This window comes from Anarhichas minor, unplaced genomic scaffold (genome assembly GCF_050575085.1).
Source record: "Anarhichas minor isolate MPS153535 unplaced genomic scaffold, ASM5057508v1 ptg000021l, whole genome shotgun sequence".
Taxonomy (NCBI): domain Eukaryota; kingdom Metazoa; phylum Chordata; class Actinopteri; order Perciformes; family Anarhichadidae; genus Anarhichas; species Anarhichas minor.
Window position 1 is genome coordinate 359916 of NW_027466467.1, and position 19738 is coordinate 379653.

Sequence of the window (19738 nt, forward strand, 5' to 3'; positions counted from 1 at the left end):
CTGGTTTCTTTATGAACGGATACAATAGTTATCAGGTTAACCCACGAAACATCCTCCTGTCACGACGCTTTAGAGTAAAATACACCAAATAAAATCCTCTTGTCAGAGTAAAAAGCTCTTGAAATAAAGCGTGTCGACCCACTGAATCGATATCTAGAAGCAGTAACGTGCAGCTGGTGAGAGAGCTTCTGTCTCCCAAACTAGTTAAGAGACTTGAACACTTGGAGTCCATCTGTGTCTCAAGTTTAGAGGAGAACGTGCCGACATGCTGCAGAGCAGTCTCTCTCTCTCTCTCTCTCTCTCTCTCTCTCTCTCTCTCTCTCTCTCTGTGGGAATGCACATGAACGTATCGGAGTAAAGATGCATATTCAGATGCTGATCGTGTCAGCTGAATGTTTTCAATACTTCAGTGATGAGATTAAGATCTAAGGATCCAGATGAAGTCACAGCTGCACTGATTTAAACCCGACTGACTGGAGGCTTCAGCATCGCTGCAGACTCTTAGTCCTGTTCATGTTCACGTGTGTTAAACGTGTTCGACTGGCTGCGCTCTATGCTCACACACCTGCAGAAACCTAAAAGAAACTTTGCTATGAATTGTGGGTAATTCCCTCGGGCAAAGCCTGCAGAAGTGCAGACGTACGTAAAGTGTTGATGAAGAGCTCAACATGTCAGAGACTCAAACTCTGGAGGATTTGACAGGACGGGATTTTCCCCCAGGGATTTACCCACAATTCATAGCAATGTGACATTAAGCATGGCGTTAAACCGGAGACGTAAACAAAGAAGACATTACTCAGAAACATTAAGGATTAAAAATGAAACATAAAAACACATGAAATCAGAGATTATATCTCACAGATTTATTCATCAAACATTTCATTTTGTCATTAAGCCTTTCATATTTTACAGCATTTCGAGGCCTTGCCGTCAGTTAACTCGGCTTTATTGGGGAACACAAACTTAAGTGTCCGTGTCCTCATGTCAGTCAGTAAAACATGAATATGAGTTTACAACGTTTGGAGCATGAAGACTCCAAAGAAGACTGAGAACCACTGAGGAGAGAGAAACAAACTGGTTTCTTGACGTCATTTTCACATTTTCAGCTCCAGACTTTGAGGAAAAGAGTTCCCATGAGTTCCAGAGGACAGATTGTTACATTTAGTTTGTTTAAACAGTTAAAGAGGAACTTCTGAAAAGGAAGAAATGTTCACAATAAAACACCCAAATGTTTTAGTTTGAACACATTTCTACAAACTAATATTAGTTCATCACAAATATAAAATGCAAAAATACCCGTTTGCATTGTCTTGCTTGAAGGAGACACACCTGTAGAATCACTGATGTGTGAAGTCACATGATGAGCTGAACGGAGATCAGAACGTGTCGTCAGGCAGACGGAGAAACCGTTCACTGAATCTGCTTTAACTGTAGATGTTGTAAAAGTGTGTGGGCTGAAAATCACACGTAAAGTAATAATATAATAATAAGAAATATAAATAAAAGGTCCTTCAGACGCATCATCGTCAGCTGAGCTAGAAGCTGGAGTGTGGCGCCCTCTGCAGGCCCAACGCAGCACCTACACGTCAGAGGAAGTGGAATCAGCTCAATAACGTGCATTCATTCAACTCATTTTATAGGATTTAGCTAAAAACTAAATGAATTATGGTTTGAGTAGAATATTCGTTTGTCTCCTACAGTCGATATGAGAGAGAAGCTGCGCTACAAATCACATACTTTATATATTTTACTTCTAGTACACACTACCGATACAAAGTACACGTTGTTACACGCAGTAATCATCCAATCAGGAAGTACTACCTCCTCATGGCACCTTCAACCTGCTGCGCTAAGGATTGTGGGTCAGAACAGCACGCTGGTATTCTTTAGTGTCCTCTGTTTGACAAAGTGAATCTTCTTCTGGTGTTCTTAGTACTTAAATAGAGACGAACCAGAGACTCTAGAGGGTTCACGTCCTCAATGATGTAACAATCACAGGTTCAGTGTCCTCATGGAGCTTCACATCGGATTTTATTCTAACTTGACGACAAATATCTTTGATTCTCAAGATAATATGTATTTATTGATCCGGGGGTCTGACAATAACAAAGGGTCCTTATTGGGCTCTTATTGTGAAACTCAAACAACACAACGAGGTCGAACTGAAAAGAGAATTCTCTCCACTAGAAGATACGATGCTGCAGCTATTGGACGTTTCCATCCTCCTGTGTGTGTGTGTGTGTGTGTGTGTGTGTGTGTGTGTGTGGAGGCCGTAACCTTCCTCACATTAACACCTGAAACCAACACAAAGCTCATATTTCCATCATGTTCTCCGGATGAAGTTCTTGAACGACCTCTTCTTCTTCTGCAGATATTTAACGGCACCAATGAGCTCCACCAGCTGTTCATCTGATCAGTAAATGAACTCTTATTCACACAACAGAAGTGGAGGGAAACATGCTTTACTTCACATTCTCTTTAGAGTTTTCTGGAAAAACGGTTTAAAAATGTGCACTTAATTTGGAGGGAAACCTGCTCTTCTTCAGCCGGTCGCTCTGGTTCTGTGGCGTTGAGACATCCGACACTCATCGTGTTATTAACTTTACATTTCCACTGGAACGAGGACGTTAGCATGCTAGGCTAACAAGCTTCAGAGCAAAGCAGCTCAGTTTTTAGCCCTTTAGGTCACAGAAACGAGGCTCGGTAGTTCAATACTTCCAGATAACATTTTATTTATTCACTTCTTTAAGAACAAAAGAACTCTTGTGGTTTATTTGTAGTTGCAGTGGCGACGGCTTCCTGTTGGGTCTGAGAGCGTCGAGGGACGAGACAGGCAGACTGTTTCTATCATTCGTTAAGAGAAGCGTTATCTTCAGGTCACCTGACTTCACCCGTTTAAAGCGACGGTGACAGAAGTCTGAGGCGCAGAGTGTAAACATGGAGGTATACAAAATACTTTATAAATACAGCGTGGCATTCACAACAACATAAATAGAGTTCATTGTTCTCTTCTTGTGAAGAGAGGAAGCTCTCAGAACCGACAGGACAGCGATGGAGGAGGAGGAAGATGATGAAGATGATGCAATGGCGGTTCCCGTTGTTGGATTGGCTGGTTCGCAGATGTGTGTGTGTGTGTGTGTGTGTGTGTGTGTGTGTGTGTGTGTGTGTGTGTGTGAAAGATAATCCCCGACTGTCTACACTAAGCGTCCAGAGACAGGAGGAAGGAAGAGGAAGAGGAGTGGATGAGAAAGCTACAGCAACAGATTTAGAATCTCTCCTTTTACGACAGAAGAGAGGAGAGAGAGAGGGAGGGAGGAGGGAGAGAGGAGAGAGAGAGGGAGGAGGAGTCTTCTTCGTCTCACAGTCCGGTGTCGTTGTAGGTGGGCGTGGCCACCTTCAGGATGCTCTGAGCGTTCTCCTCCACCAGAGGGCGCCACTTCACTTCTCCGGTCAGAATCAGGTCGTCTCCGTCCAGAGCGTCCACATACTGCATCTGCACGGGACAGGAAGCTCATCGTTTACCGATACAGATGTTTGCTGTTGACTGAAATGTGTTTTTACAGATCAAAGCTCTTAAAGCTGCTGTGGGATACTTTGTCATCGTCACGTTCTTCTAAGATCATCATTGTGACACGTTTAGACTGTAAAAACGTCTCCAGTATGAACCCGACGTGTTGAGCTCCCGTTCACGGTCAAAGTCTCTCAAGAACACACCTGAAACCAGCTGGTAGGCAGAGGTGTATTAAAGACATTTCTCTCAGTTTATGTGATTTTCATAGATTTACTGTTAAACTGTCCATAAACATGATTCATTGAGCTCTGACACAGTGAATCTCTTATGAAACCGTTTTCATTCTTCCTCAGAGATCTTTATCTCCCGTCCTGTTTCATATACGACGCGTCGACATTTCAGACATTCTGCGTTTGTTATTTCAGCCTTTAGCGACTCGTGAAGACGATTTGATGAAATGTGATCTCGTGCAGCAGCTGATGACAAACAAAGGAAGCATCAGGACCAATAAACGAGGAGCTCGTCTTCAGACAGTGAACCTGACAAACGTCTTTACTGTCCCTGGAAATGTGAACGCGTGTTACGTTTGAGATTCTCTCACACACACACACACACACACACACACACACACACACACACACACACACACACACACACACACACACACACACACACACACACACACACACACACACACACACACACACACACACACACACACACACACACACACACACACACACACACACACACACACACACACACACACACACACACACACACACACACACACACACACACACACACATTATTGTGAGGCGGTGATCGCAGCTTGTTCTGCACGAGAGCTTACAAGAGAAAGAGAAGATGCAGCAGAAGGTGAAGATTAAAAGTTAAAAAGGAGCAGCGATGCAAACGGTGAAACAGAACTCTGTGGAGACGGGATGAAAGGAAGGGGGAGTAAATGGGAGAGAGGAGGAGGAGGAGGAGGAGGTGGTCCTGGAGGCTTGCAGGTGTTTCTGAAGGAGTGTTTTCAATCTCACGGAGGGAAAGAAAATATACAGAGAGAGAGGGGGGGGGGGGGGGTAAAGTGCTCAGAGGGGAGTGGGTGAGGTGGGTGAGGCAGAACAGAGTGTCTGGTTGTAGCGTCGAGCTAATACTCCGTTTACATTTAGTCTAACATCGACTGGATTTAACCCTTCGAACCAAAAGGAGGAAGAAGACCCTTCTCTCAAAGTGACAGTGAGGAACCTCGTGTGGTTGTGAACCAGTCCCAGTTTAATACCGACTATTCTTAAAGGGACAGTGTAGGATTTAGTGACATCTAGTGGTGAGGTTGCAGACTGCAGCCGACTGAACACCTCTCCGCTCGCTCTTCTCTTTCCAAGACTTAGAAATCCTTGAACATCATGCTGTGTTGAAGAAGACTTGAAACTAGAGATTGAGACCATAAACTCATGTTTACAATGTTTACTGAGGTAATAAATCAAGAGAGAAGTAGAGTCATTTTCTCATAGACTTCTATACAACCAGAGGAGTCGCCCCCTGGTGGTCACTAGAGAGAATGCAGCTTTAACATGTGAAGCTTTGGTTTCACTCTTCAGAACCAGAGGTTTGTCTCCTGATCTGGACCAAAGCAGACGACTGACCAACATTTCCATCCCTAAAGTCTCAAAAGCTGACATCAACTGTTCAGCTTTAGTCTCCAGACTGACATTCAGACATTCACACGCTGACTGTACTTCACATAAGCGGCACATTGATTCCTGCATTGACTCTGGACATCACTGTGTAGCAGAATCGTCCAACATGATTGTGACGAGTGAAGACGTCTGTGCATGTGTGTGTGTATGTGTGTGTGTATGTGTTCACGAAGTAAACGCAGATAGAGGAGAGCACACACACCTGTTTGCGTACGTATCCCACCATGAGCTCCAGCTGTTCGGGGTCCTCACACTCACAGTTGAACAGGTTTCTCCACAGAGCTGCAGCCAGCACACAGTCATCAGACAGGATTCCCTACAGCACACCAACACCAGCGACCGTCACGTTACTGATCCCACGTCATCACGAGAGACTCGCACGCTTCTGTACGAGTGTTTCTCACCTCATCGTATCCAAATATGGCTGCGTAAAACGTCTCCGTCATCGATTTCATCCCTTCCTTCCTGTGGCTCGCACCGATCTACAAGTAATAATGTAAAGAGAGAGATGAACGTTAAGCACAGAGTTCCTCTCTCCGTCACTTCCTTCTGAGCCACTGTGGATGGAAGAAACGTCCTGCTAGCAGCTCTGTGAGGCTGGACGTAATGCTAACATGTGCTACAATAACAAAGCTAACACGCTGTTAAGTTCTGCAGGTATTTGGTCACAAACCACAGTATGACACACATTAACATGTCGACCTGATGAAGCACACTTCAGAGTGGGTCTGAAGATGAGCGGCTCGTCCACTCATCACAGGGTTGCTGGTTTGATCACCAGCTCCTCTTGTCAACATGCCAAAGGGTCCTCGGGCAAAACACTGAGCCCCAAAACAGCTGCAACGGTTATGAATAACTCCTCAATCAGTCCTCACGAGCCACTAAACCACGCCGGGCTGCCAGCAGTTCATGTAACAGTCACAAAGTGAAGTTCTGCACAATAACGTTGAATCTGACGGATTCTCCTGCTCGGTTGGTTTCAACCGGCTGCAGACGTAATTATGAACATGGAGAACATGACCAATGTTTTTACTGCTGCTTAACACAATTAGCATGAAACCTAAGAGCCACTCCAATCACTGCTGCTGTGTGTGTGTTGTGAAAATACACACACACACACACACACACACACACACACACACACACACACACACACACACACACACACACACACACACACACACACACACACACACACACACACACACACACACACACACACACACACACACACACACACACACACACACACACACACACACACACACTTTCCGAAAACAGTGAAAGTTATTCCTCTCCAGCGTGGACGTGATCTGAACCGTAACTGTGTTCATAAAGAAGTCATTGTTCAGGTCTTTACTGAGTCACTCGTCCTTTAGAGAAGGTCAGAGGAATAAACTGTTTATGAGAAGTGGACGTAGTCGTCTTGTTGGTTTGTGGATGTTTTGAAGCCTCCAGTTCGGCATTTTGGCCGTCGCCATCTTGTTTCTTTATCAACCGGTGAACAGGAAGTGACCATATCTGGACTGAGGAGGAGTGACGTAGAGACGCCGTATACGTCTCTGGTAGAGACCTGTCGATCACCGTGTAGCCCCGCCCTAAAGCATCCCCTGCTTTATGGTCTGTGTGACTCTAAATGGACCATAATGTACTAAATGAACATCATGCTGTATTGAAGAAGACTTGAAACTAGAGATTGAGACCATAAACTCATGTTTACAATGTTTACTGAGGTAATAAATCAAGAGAGAAGTAGAGTCATTTTCTCATAGACTTCTATACAACCAGAGGAGTCGCCCCCTGGTGGACACTAGAGAGAATGCAGCGTTAACATGTTAGCTGTCTTTATCGAGCCTTTTACAGCTGACGTCATCAAAATGACGTGTTCGATAATTGGCAAAGTGTGATTTTGCTCCGACCATCCAGACGAGTTAAACGTTGATTAAAACTATTACCAGCATCTAAACGTCTGGTTGTGTCACGCTTCGTTGTCAGAATCAAATTCTTCAGAATTCAGATCACGACCGATCATGTTAACGTGTTAACTGGTGACCGTGCTAACGCTTGACCGTGTGACCGTATTAACGTGTGACCGTGTTAACGTGTGACCGTATTAACTGGTGACTCTCAGCCGTGGTTGCTCGTAGTCACTTACGTAAATAGTGTATAATAAACAGATGAGTCTATTTTAAACTGTCTTCTACGAGGACGCCTACATGTTCTTTTGGTGTTTTTTGCTTTTTAAATTGTCTTTTCTTTCACTCTACATTTATTTTGTTGGTATTTTTAATAAAAAATAAACCTTTGGGATTCTTTGTGACTGTTCATCATATTTCCTTTTCATTCCACTTGTTTCCTGAAGATGGATGCGTTGGTCTGCAGCCAGATGTTCATAAATAAATTAAGAGTTTGAGGTCAAATCAATCTCTGGATTCTCAGTCACGTGTGCCAACATGTATCAACACACACAAGTGTATGAACACATGCTGACAAAAGTTCACATACGCAGCTGTGAAAACACACATGTAACACCCCCCCCCCACCCCCCCCACACACACACCTCTGTAATTTCTCTTCTCTGACCCGTTTCTGTCACAAAGCTGAAGTCACGTCACATGAAGCTCCGTTAACTTCCATCAGTCCATCGGCTGTTATCAGTTAATATAAGCGACTTGGATCACGAGTCACAATAAGTTCACGTTTACCGTCATCTTTGATGTGCGTCAACTGTTCAGCCGCTACAATAATCTATAATCTTTGTCGCCACTCTTAAGAGTCTGAGCACGAGGACGTCTCTCTGAAAGCTCAGCTGTCAGTGTGTGATGTCAGTGAGCTGCTCCACTGAGCGAATAGAGGAGCAGCTCTGTGGACGCGGTGACCGCGGCCAGGCTCTGCTCGCCGCTCTGAGAACCGTTGGCACAATTATGCTGACGCAGGACTTTAAACAAACAACCGGCATCCATGTAGCATGCAAGGGCACGAATAAAACTCAAAGCGCCGTTACATCTGAGCTCAGAGCGGAAATGTTTTCAGAAAGAATGAATATGTATCCAACAGAAGGAGGCAGAGAACATTCACACTTGCGTTCAACAGGGTTTCTGTGTGACGTCATTATATGAATACAGTATTAATATGATGTATTCTACCCGTGTTTGGTCTTCACGGTTCTACTACGCTGTAAACCGACTGTTGGTCATTTGAAGCTTTTTGATGTTTTATAGACGATCTGATTAATCGATTAGTCGTCAGCAGATGAATCCACAGTGAAAGTGAGTTGTGGTTTAAGGCGATATGGAGACAATCTAATAACACAATACTTTTTTTAACCGAATACCTCGATATGGTGACGATAGCTGAGTTGACTGTTGGTGGTTTAAACAATATATTTCCATGAAGTGATTTAATGATAAATAATCTATGTGGATAAACGTTCAGGGAGAAAACACTTCGTTTTTGTTGCTTTCTTGCAGTTTGCTGCGGTTATTGAAGTCATTCAGCTCCAGGTGAGAGAAAACAATTAAATAAAACTAATAACATTCAGAGCTTTTCAGCCTTTTGCGTTGAATACGAGGCGTTCAGGGCAATCCTGTAAAAACGTGAGGTGCTTCAAAACTCTTCACACTCATTGGAAACAAAAAGCCTGATCAGGGTCTATTAATAACAACAACAACAACAGTCTGGTAAGTTCAAAAGTTACATCACTTTACTGTAATGTTGCCTTTGACACCAGCAGAAGACGTCATGTTATGAAATCCCAAATATGAGACGATATCTAGTCTCATATCACCGTATCGATACAATATTGATACAACACAACTTGAAAGAACAAATATTTAAATTAAAGTTGTTTTCAGACTCAAGGAGACCAGGGACCCGTTCCTCGTACGTGGGTCAACTAAGTCGATCAAAAGTCCTGTTAGCAGCCTAAATTAACGAGATGATTGACATCAGGCTATGTCGGTTTGCTGAGAGGCTGATCCTCTCAAACAGTCTCGTTAATTGGAACCAGACGATCAGGATCAGGATAATTGCGCGTGCCCGTCCTACTTCAAAAGGGGGAAGCGTCGATCACCAAAACCATGATTTTCTAACAGTACAATGTTAAATAAAGTCAAAGAAAGAGCCTCTTTTTACTGCGCTGACGAGCAGGAGATGATCATGAACGCATGTGAGGAATTCAAGACCATAATCACGGCTAAATCTAACACCTCCACCGCTGTGAGGGCTAGACAAGAAGCACGCAGAATATCACAGACACGTTAAATGCGTAAGTGTTGTAAATGTATCGGCTCATTTTAATGCCTCATCACCCCAACCAATCAGATGATATGTCTTTAAATGAGCTGCTGGCAGTAGGCTTCATGAATGCATCATCCAATGAGATCTATAGCGACAATAATGATCTCAACTCTTTCAGAATAAGATAAAAACAAGCCCAAAGAGGATCTAACTGATCCTCATTAATATGAGGACATATGTACTGTATGCCCTCATGTATCATGTACTATATATATGTGTACACATGTATGTGTAGATTACCATATAGAACTAGCAGTTTGAATATGTGTGTGTGAGTCTGTGTGTGGGCGGATCAGTGTGTGTGTGTGTGTGTTATTCATCATCAGACATTCAATCAACTGAAGCAGTGAAGATAAATAGTGTGATTCTCTCTGTTCTTATCATGAGTCCACCTTCATCATGTTCTACAGTAATGATATGCTGGTGTACTAATAACACTGTCATATCATTATGAGTGCTTTAACCCTCATGTATGCAACGCAGCCATCAAGAGGACATGAGAGCAAGTAAACACTAACACACACACACATTACTCAGAATGCTGAGTCAGTACAATATGTGCCATGGTGATGTAATGAACACATCCATAACTTTATTAAGCGCCTAATAAACTTCACCAACAGCACGGCATGCAGCGGCTTTCCCCATGTTCTCCGCATCGCCGACACTGAACAACAATGTACCACTCGCAGAACAGCTCAAGGCTGCATCCAGTGTGTGAGAGTCAATGCTCGGCTGCAGCGTGTGGTGTTCAATGTATGCTCCAGAAGCTCTGTAAATAAATGATTCCTTGTGGGCAGAATGGATAGCGCTCGTACAGGAAGTCATCATGATGTGATAACGATCTTGGTGATGTGGAAGAACTCTCTCCCTATAAAACACTAATCTAACTAATATCCTCCTTCATCAGTGGATCTCTGAGGAAGGGAGCTGTACATTAATGCAATAGAGGCTTCTTAGTTTGCTCAGCTGCTTTAATGGATCACCGTGTGTCTCACTTTACATGCATTTCTGGAACTCCCGTATAACCCCCAGTATATGCGCAAGCGCATTAGACTACCGTATATGACAGGAGCTGCCATGTTTTCCGGGGGAGTGGCAGCTTATCCAGCTACCTTCAGTTAGCGCTGGAGCAGCTTCAAGCTTATGGATGTGTTGCCATGGTGATTTTGCCAAACTTGCTTCGTGGAACCGAAAAGCCTGATCTACGTCATCTTATCCTGAAAAGTATCCGGCTAACTCAGTTAGCCACGTACGAGGAACGGGGCCCTGCTCCCCTTTCATCTCCACGTATCTGTAGACAATCTGTGGGGAATAATTCTACTATCTGGGTTTCTATGAAGATGCATATAGCGGCGTTATTGTCACACGATATTACCGGTAAACATGACACACACACACACGCACACGCACACGCACACACACACACTGAACTCACCCCCATGATTTTGCTCCTCTGCTCTACGTCCTCCCACATTGAGTGGACGATGTAACGACACATGTACTTTCCTTCTCTGCCCTCCTGACGCATCCGCACCAAACACATCCTAGAGGAAACGAAGACACGAGACGAGGAAACAAAGACACGAGAAGAGGAAACAAAGACACGAGAAGAGGAAACAAAGACACGAGACGAGGAAACAAAGACACGAGACGAGGAAACAAAGACACGAGAAGAGGAAACGAAGACACGAGACGAGGAAACGAAGACACGAGACGAGGAAACGAAGACACGAGACGAGGAAACGAAGACACGAGACGAGGAAACGAAGACACGAGACGAGGAAACGAAGACACGAGATGAGGAAACGAAGACACGAGGAAACAAAGACACGAGACGAGGAAACGAAGACACGAGACGAGGAAACGAAGACACGAGACGAGGAAACGAAGACACGAGACGAGGAAACGAAGACACGAGACGAGGAAACGAAGACACGAGGAAACGAAGACACGAGGAAACAAAGACACGAGACGAGGAAACGAAGACACGAGACGAGGAAACGAAGACACGAGACGAGGAAACGAAGACACGAGACGAGGAAACGAAGACACGAGACGAGGAAACGAAGACACGAGACGAGGAAACGAAGACACGAGACGAGGAAACGAAGACACGAGACGAGGAAACGAAGACACGAGACGAGGAAACGAAGACACGAGACGAGGAAACGAAGACACGAGACGAGGAAACGAAGACACGAGACGAGGAAACAAAGACACGAGACGAGGAAACAAAGACACGAGACGAGGAAACAAAGACGTGAGATGAGGAAACAAATAGTGAGCATATGTGTGTGTGTGTGTGTGTGTGTGTGTGTGTGTGTGTGTGTGTGTGTGTGCGTGTGTGTGAGAGAGAGACTCACCACACGTGCAGCTGCGCTACCAAGAACCAAGAGTTGAGTGTGTCTGGGAGGGAGCACTCTGAAACAAACACACAGCGATAACCAGCGTTACGACATCTTTATTTGCATGACCAGCATTATTATTATTGGTGATAATAGTATTTTAAGATCCATTAATTGATTTGTCGAGCTGTTCTGGTGGGTGTCAGTAAAGCTTCCAAATGATTAGATTAAATATAAAAACATGTTTGTTTTAGTCATTTACAAAGCTAGTTATTTCAATATCTAAATGTGGTCAAGAATTCACATAAATAAAAAACAGATAGGAATCCAAACAAAGGCAATAAACATCATCAGGTAGAGACAAACACTCCCTCGGATGCAGCGACACAAATTTAAACTGTTCTTGAAAATAGAAAGTGATGTGAAGACGACGCTAAAGCAGTAAAAGCTCCTAAACGTGAGGAAATATGAGCCTGAATGCATTTAATCTGATTCATAATGTCAGGCGGTGAAGGTGAAGGGAAGCAGAATATTTAATATTTATTAAGTCTTTACATAACACACATTTAACAAAAATCATCTGGTGCTTCAGGTTCATATTTTATAGACACAACAAAGAATCTGCAGGTTAAACACTAATAAAACTAATAATTAGTTGCAGCCTTCAAGCATCACGTCCGATAGCAGCAGCCCTGTGAACCAATCAGAGGACACAGACGGGACATACGGTCTCCAAGTGACGGAGCAATATTAGAGAGAGTTGGTCTCCGTGTGCCAGCTAGTACAGTGTCAAATAAAAGTGTCTCCGTTTGGACCGGGACGACTCCGACGTTTGGACTCTGAACCGCTCCTCTGCCATTTTAAACAAATGATTTTCCAGCTTTTCCTCAGCGTGTGTGTTCAGTGTTATCGACAGGATGTTCTCCTCTACACTCAGACAACTTTCTCCAGATCATTTAGGGACCCGTGTAACGTCTCCCAACGTCTTTTAACATCACAATCAAGACGTTTGATGCTGGTCGGAGCAGAACAACAGCAATGAAATGACGACGCTAAGAAAGAGGAAGCTCAGGGATACGGTATCTTTGATGCCGTTCTATCAGGACCTGGACCTACAAGCGATAAACAGCTTTTCCAGCCTTTACGTCACTCGTTCAGCGCTCAAAGAGACTCAACGTGCATGTTTCCTTCTCTTTAATGACTGATGTCATCATAACTGTTGTTCTCACTACAGACATGTTCTAGTTCTGTCTCCTCTACTCATGACGGTTGTGTTTCATAGAGGAGCAGCACTTTCATTTCTCACTTACTGTCAAAGAAGTCGTCGTAGTTGATTCTCTCTACGCAGCACGTGTACATCCGCAACGCAGCGATCTTGATTTTCTGAAGACAAAAAGGGAGAAAACAATAAATGAGTAAGATCATAAACATGTTTAACAGGAAACACACTGCAGCTAAAATGATTGTCATGTCCACGATGAATCAGTAATTATATATGTATGCAGTAGATGGACCTGCGTTAACAGCATTAAGGATGATTTGAGTACTGAATGAAGTTATAAAACACTGAATGAAAAATCTTTAATTGATGCAACCGGCTGGTTTGTTTCTGTTATCTGAAATCTATTTGATCTTTTGCCGTTTTTTTTTTTTTTTAACCACCTGGTTAAATAAAGGATGTATAAGAGATAAATAAATGAATTCCTTTGAACTTTTGACAGAGTAACAGTTGTATAAGAGAGATAGAGAAAGATAGATATAGATATATAGATATAGATATATATATATATATATATAGATAGACAGATAGATAGATAGATAGATAGATAGATATATATATATATATATATATATATATATATATATATATATAATACACATACTGTATAGAAGCAGTGTGTGCAGCAGTGAGAGATGCTGTGGTGTGTTTGAGTTGTTATGTGTTCACATGCTGGGAACAACATTTAATAAATGAAGCTCCTGCTGGGAGGTCAGTCCTCCTCTGACCACCACACGCACACACGAGGAGAACCATCGTCAGTAAAACTTTATTTAAACTGTGATGGTTAACGTTAAAACTTTATTTAAACTGTGATGGTTAACGTTAAAACTTTATTTACACTCTGATGGTTAACGTTAAAACTTTATTTAAACTGTGATGGTTAACGTTAAAACTTTATTTACACTCTGATGGTTAACGTTAAAACTTTATTTAAACTGTGATGGTTAACGTTAAAACTTTATTTAAACTGTGATGGTTAACGTTAAAACTTTATTTACACTCTGATGGTTAACGTTAAAACTTTATTTAAACTGTGATGGTTAACGTTAAAACTTTATTTACACTCTGATGGTTAACATTAACTTTAAAACTTTATTTACACTCTGAAGGTTGAATGATTGAATTATTAAATGTATCGCCCATCTCAAACCTTCCTATAATTCTATTTTCTGAGTTGACTTTGACCTAACTTTCATAACTTTGTGATTTCTTTGTTATCTGCGACTCCTGAAGGAGCTGAACTGAGAGAACTCTCTACTCCCTCTCATGTTCTTCACCTCTTCCTTGGTCCCTCCATTCCTTCATGCTTCCTCCCTCCTTCATCACTCACCCATTTGTTGTATTTGAGCGGTCCCGTGAAGCCCATCGCCTCGATGAGCTTCGTGAAGGCCCCGACCTCTTCCTCCGTGTGCTGCCGCGTCTCCTTCACGTTAAAGAGCTGAAGGACGAGAAAAAAAACGTGGTGAGGAGGAGAGGAAAGAGGAGACGACAGGAGAAGAAATGTGGGAGAGAAAAGAGAGAGGAGAGGAGGAAGAGGAGGGAGAGATGAAGAGACGAGATGAAAGGAGGAGAGTGAGAGAGAAGACATAGAAGATGAGGGAGTGAAAGCAGCTTTGACAGACGACACAGCATAAAACACATGACTCCTTAAAGCTCGTTAGTCGTGTGATTAATTATTATGTCACGAGGACTTTCACACAAAACTAACAAACATTATGCGTCGTCACAGAACGTGTAGTTTTATAATAAAAGGTATCGACCAATCACATCGTGTTGTTTATAAAAACGACAACACGGAGGCTCTGTAATCCTTTAAAACTTTATTACTCCTTTCAACGTTGACAAAGACAGCGCAGACCAGATCCACTCCTTCCCTTCTTACCTTTCACAATAAAAGCCCATGACATACAATATTCGCAGGAGAGTCTTTTGCATTTTGTTTCGTTGTCGTTAATTCTCACGTTCTCTGTGTTCAAAGGCCTTAACTTGTACTTAACCTAACTAACCCGTATTAATACTGCCAGCGACAGTCTGTCTGAGTTTAGTTTAACTTGAGTTCCCTCTGGTAAACAGTTACATCTAGGGCTTTTATTGTGAAAGGTAAGAACAGAAGGAGTGGATCTGGTCTGTGCTGCCTTTGTCAAGGTTGAAAATAGTAGTCTTTGTTCAGACTACAGAGCCTCCATGTTGTTACTTTTCGAATCCGTCGGTTCCTCACGACCTGATTGGTTTATGCTTTTATTCTTTGTGCGAAAGTTCAGAAATATCAACCGAGCTCTGAAAAGAAACGCGTATTATTCATGTTTCTGTGTGACGTCTTCAAAGAACACGTTGACGTGGGAATTAACTCCACAGAACAAACACCCTCAGTGTGCCGAGGCCTTTAAAGGGGGCTTAATGTTCTCTGTGTTTTTACTGTCTGACCCTCATTAAATCACACACACACACTCACACACACTAAGCTGCCTTCATGTCCTGACAGTTGTGTTACTCTTCATCACCATGAAGGTCAGACACACATCTACTGAACATGTGGAGTCACTCAACACATGGCCCTGAATCTCTGCAGCAAGATAACAGTCAGATTAAACTCTTAACTTATTGTTTTTGCTCTGAACGCAAAACCTACATTTCACTTTTATTGTGAAGACGTCACAGGAAAATGATTAGTTATTGCTTTTCTATAACCTGTGAAAGAATGATCCATGTTTATGCTCCGTTTGAGTACGACCTCCTGATTTTATGTCTTATTTCATATTTATTTTTTGTCATATTTGGTATTGTTTAATTATCTTGTTATTTTAGCTTTTTGTTAAATGTTTTGTATAATTGTCGTTAAGGAACCCCTTGAAAACGAGATGGTACATCTCAAAGGGTTTAATAATAAAACAATATATTTGTTGCTGAGTTGGTGGAACTTTGTTCGCTATTCTTCAATAAAAGTGGTGAACACAAGACACGGGCTTATGATAGAATATTATGTCAGTGAGTCTGTTTTAAATGTTATAGAGAGGAAAAGTAAAAGCAGAGGAACCAAAGTAAAATGAAGAACCTCCAACTTGTCCTCAACATAAAATCTCTTCTTCCACTCGGGTTTGTAACAATAGTCTGTCTATAAGAAGTGGACGTAGTCACCGTGACGTCCTCTATTATTTGTGGACTGATGTTTTGAAGCCTTCAGTTTGGCGTGTCGGCCGTCGCCATGTTGTGGTTTTTTGCAACCAGTGAACAGGAAGTGACCATATCTGGACTGAGGAGGAGTGACGTAGAGACGCCGTATACGTCTCTGGTAGAGACCTGTCAATCACTGTGTAGCCCCGCCCTAAAGCATCCCCTGCTTTATGGTCCGTTTGACTCTAAATGGACCATAATGTACTAAATGAACATCATGCTGTATTGAAGAAGACTTGAAACTAGAGATTGAGACCATAAACTCATGTTTACAATGTTTACTGAGGTAATAAATCAAGAGAGAAGTAGAGTCATTTTCTCATAGACTTCTATACAACCAGAGGAGTCGCTACATACTAAATCAATCGTCTCTTAAGCCGTTACACCTGTGTCTCTGTGAGTGTGTCTTGTTACCTGTGAGGTGAGGTGAAGTGTCCGACATGGTGTTAAACTGGGAGAAGACACTCTGGCCAGTTGACAAGCTGCTGAAGCTCTGGAGAAACCGGCTTCTTGATGCAACACCTGGACGGAGACGCAGAGAGAATCAGATATAAACAGTCCGAGAGTAGAAGAACAAGCAGATATTTGACCGTAAATCAGTTTCATACGCTACCAAACATGTATTAACTTACATAAACAGTAGAAGTGATACATTGTTGTTGGAGGGAATAAATAAATAAATAAATAAATATCGGGGATCAACAGTTTCCATGATTTCATAGGATTCTATGATAACTGCTGCAGTGTTGCGATATTTAAAAGTCAAATGAGAAAAACAATAACACTGTAAAAAATAAATGATATACGATATTTCTGTAGCTGTGAGGGGTAACTAGTTAAACTCTTTAAACTAACAGCTGTGAGAGGTAACTAGTTAAACTCTTTAAACTAACAGCTGTGAGAGGTAACTAGTTAAACTCTTTAAACTAACAGCTGTGAGGGGTAACTAGTTAAACTCTTTAAACTAACAGCTGTGAGAGGCAACTAGTTAAACTCTTTAAACTAACAGCTGTGAGAGGTAACTAGTTAATCTCTTTAAACTAACAGCTGTGAGAGGCAACTAGTTAAACTCTTTAAACTAACAGCTGTGAGAGGTAACTAGTTAAACTCTTTAAACTAACAGCTGTGAGAGGTAACTAGTTAAACTCTTTAAACTAACAGCTGTGAGGGGTAACTAGTTAAACTCTTTAAACTAACAGCTGTGAGAGGTAACTAGTTAAACTCTTTAAACTAACAGCTGTGAGAGGCAACTAGTTAATCTCTTTAAACTAACAGCTGTGAGAGGCAACTAGTTAAACTCTTTAAACTAACAGCTGTGAGAGGCAACTAGTTAAACTCTTTAAACTAACAGCTGTGAGAGGTAACTAGTTAAACTCTTTAAACTAACAGCTGTGAGAGGCAACTAGTTAAACTCTTTAAACTGTGAGAGTTGGTGATGTTGTGGTTCGATAACAACTCAACACACATTATAAACACAATACAAGTTATTAAATAACTAGTTATTACAGTACATCTTTCATGTTATCACTTCCTGTCGCTGTGTATTAAAAACAATCCGTTAGTGCTTGCTAAAGAATGTAATGTTGGTTTAATCAAATCCAATTAGCCGGCTAAGCTAACATTAGCTCATTACCTTCCCGTAGGCGGCTCTGGACGCTGTGACGTTATTAACGTTAATAACATGATTATTAACGTTAATAACGTTTCTGACCGCAGACTGCAGCGGCCGCCGATACATGACTCTCTCTCCGTGTCTTAATGTCACAGCGAAGAAGCGGCTTCCTCCAGTGAAACCTTCAGGTTTGGTAACAACAGTCGTGTTCCTGTCTCCTCCTCCTCCTCCTTTCTCAGCAATGTCAACGGGATTAGTCCGGCGCCGAATTCTGTCCGACCAGAAACAAAGGTTCCCCGAAGAAAAATGGTTCCGCTTGGACAGCGGTTTATTAATGCTGACGATTTTTAATATTGTTTTGTTTTTATTTTGTATTGTAGATCCAACGTATTTACCAATGGGTTCAAAGTCATTTAAACATCCCCTTAGTTCAAAAAATATGTATTGCCATGTAGGTTATTCATATAAAAGTAATTTGCCCTGGTGTGTATATATACACTATTAATATGACGCACTGCCTGTGGGAACTTATAGTATTGTCATGTAGGCTACTCATCTGCACTTCCCATAAATAATTACCTTTTCATCCTGTAATTCAAACCTATAATTTGCTGTAATATCATGATTTGTGTGGTGCTTCTTTATGAAAATGGGGCACAGAGGCAGCACAACATCAAACTGTAAAAAAATAAAATAAAGACATAAACCAATGAATTAACTGAAAATTACACCATACAATACAAATGCACCACCATATAGTTGCTATGTACAACAGGTAAGCAAATAATTGCCTAAATACAGCAACATGTGGTTCAATATTCAGCTCTGCTTCTGTCTCTGCTCACTCCTCAGAAAATGTTGGCATTTAGCTGCTTGTTGCTCGACTTTGCTGTGTGCTGTGGTTTATCGGAGCTTTTTCACTGCAAACAGCTGCCTAAAGAGGCTGAAACGTGGCTCAGACTCAAATGTTCAGGCCACTAAACCAAAACAGTGAACAAGAAGAGGCTAAAAGGCTCCTCAGACCTGCAGACTCGCCACAAATGACCCTCTTTCACACGATTACAGTTATTTGATTCAATGCTGAAGTCTCATTTTTCTCTTCCATCACAGGAACAGTCATCCTTTCAGATTACCATCACGAAGGGACTATCTACGCATGGCTGCCTCCACAGACTGTTCAAAGCCATCCAGCTAATCAGCTGCTTCCTGCTGAAGCTCAGACAATCACAGCGTGTAACGCAGTTCTGCATGAAGGACTTGAGAGGATAATGTGTTAGTCCATCTTCTACAAACACTGGCATATAAATCTAGTTTGACACCCAAACCGACACATGAACACAACGTTTTCATTCTTGTAAAACACAAATTACTTTTATGTAAGACGTCAACCTGCAGAGACATCTGCTGCTAGCGTGGCTCTCTGATCAGGGCAACGTCCACCATCCAGACTGAAATACATCAACAGATATTGGATGCATTGCTGTGAAATTTGATCCAGACGATGACTTTGTTGAATCCCTGACCTTTTCCTCTGGCGCCTCCTTGAGGTTCACGTTCCTGGTTTTGATCTCAACAACTGTATTCGATGGATTCAATTGTAATAACTTTGGTGATTCTCTGACTTTTTTCATCATAGCGCCATCATCAGGTCAACATTTTAATATGTCCAATACTTTGGTTTATGACCAAATACCCACAAAACTAAAAGACCTTCTATCAGCCTCACATGTACTTTGTTTACTGGTTGCAAAAAAACCAACATGGCGACGGTGGTAATCCAAGATGGCAACTGCGAAAAGTCCGAATCTCCGC

General features: G+C 42.2%; 1 protein-coding gene across 2 annotated transcripts; it reads right to left on the reverse strand.

Moving 5' to 3' along the window:
* Positions 1-2715: 2715 nt before the first annotated feature.
* uqcc1 (ubiquinol-cytochrome c reductase complex assembly factor 1) lies at positions 2716-18170 on the reverse strand. Of its 2 annotated transcripts, XM_076095923.1 has the most exons (10): positions 17948-18170; positions 16729-16836; positions 14474-14581; positions 13172-13244; positions 11880-11937; positions 10952-11060; positions 5619-5696; positions 5417-5530; positions 3321-3493; positions 2716-3290 (listed from the first exon to the last, which is right to left on the reverse strand). In XM_076095923.1, the coding sequence occupies exons 1-9, from the start codon at positions 18050-18052 to the stop codon at positions 3359-3361; spliced, it is 888 nt and encodes a 295-aa protein (XP_075952038.1). In that variant the 5' UTR covers positions 18053-18170; the 3' UTR covers positions 2716-3290; positions 3321-3358. The 2 variants fall into 2 exon arrangements, with proteins under 2 accessions (XP_075952038.1, XP_075952037.1); XM_076095922.1 differs by having other exon boundaries at positions 2716-3493.
* Between the last annotated feature and the right edge of the window lie 1568 nt (positions 18171-19738).

Bases quoted from the DNA above. Each gene is read 5' to 3' on its own strand.
- uqcc1 (XM_076095923.1), bottom strand. From the start codon at position 18,052: ATGTATCGGCGGCCGCTGCAGTCTGCGGTCAGAAACGTTATTAACGTT. The intron at 14,582-16,728 runs GTAACAAGACAC...CTCGTCCTTCAG, and splicing joins CACTTCACCTCACCTCACAG to CTCTTTAACGTGAAGGAGAC. The intron at 11,061-11,879 runs GTGAGTCTCTCT...CGTTTCCTCTAG, and splicing joins GTAGCGCAGCTGCACGTGTG to GATGTGTTTGGTGCGGATGC.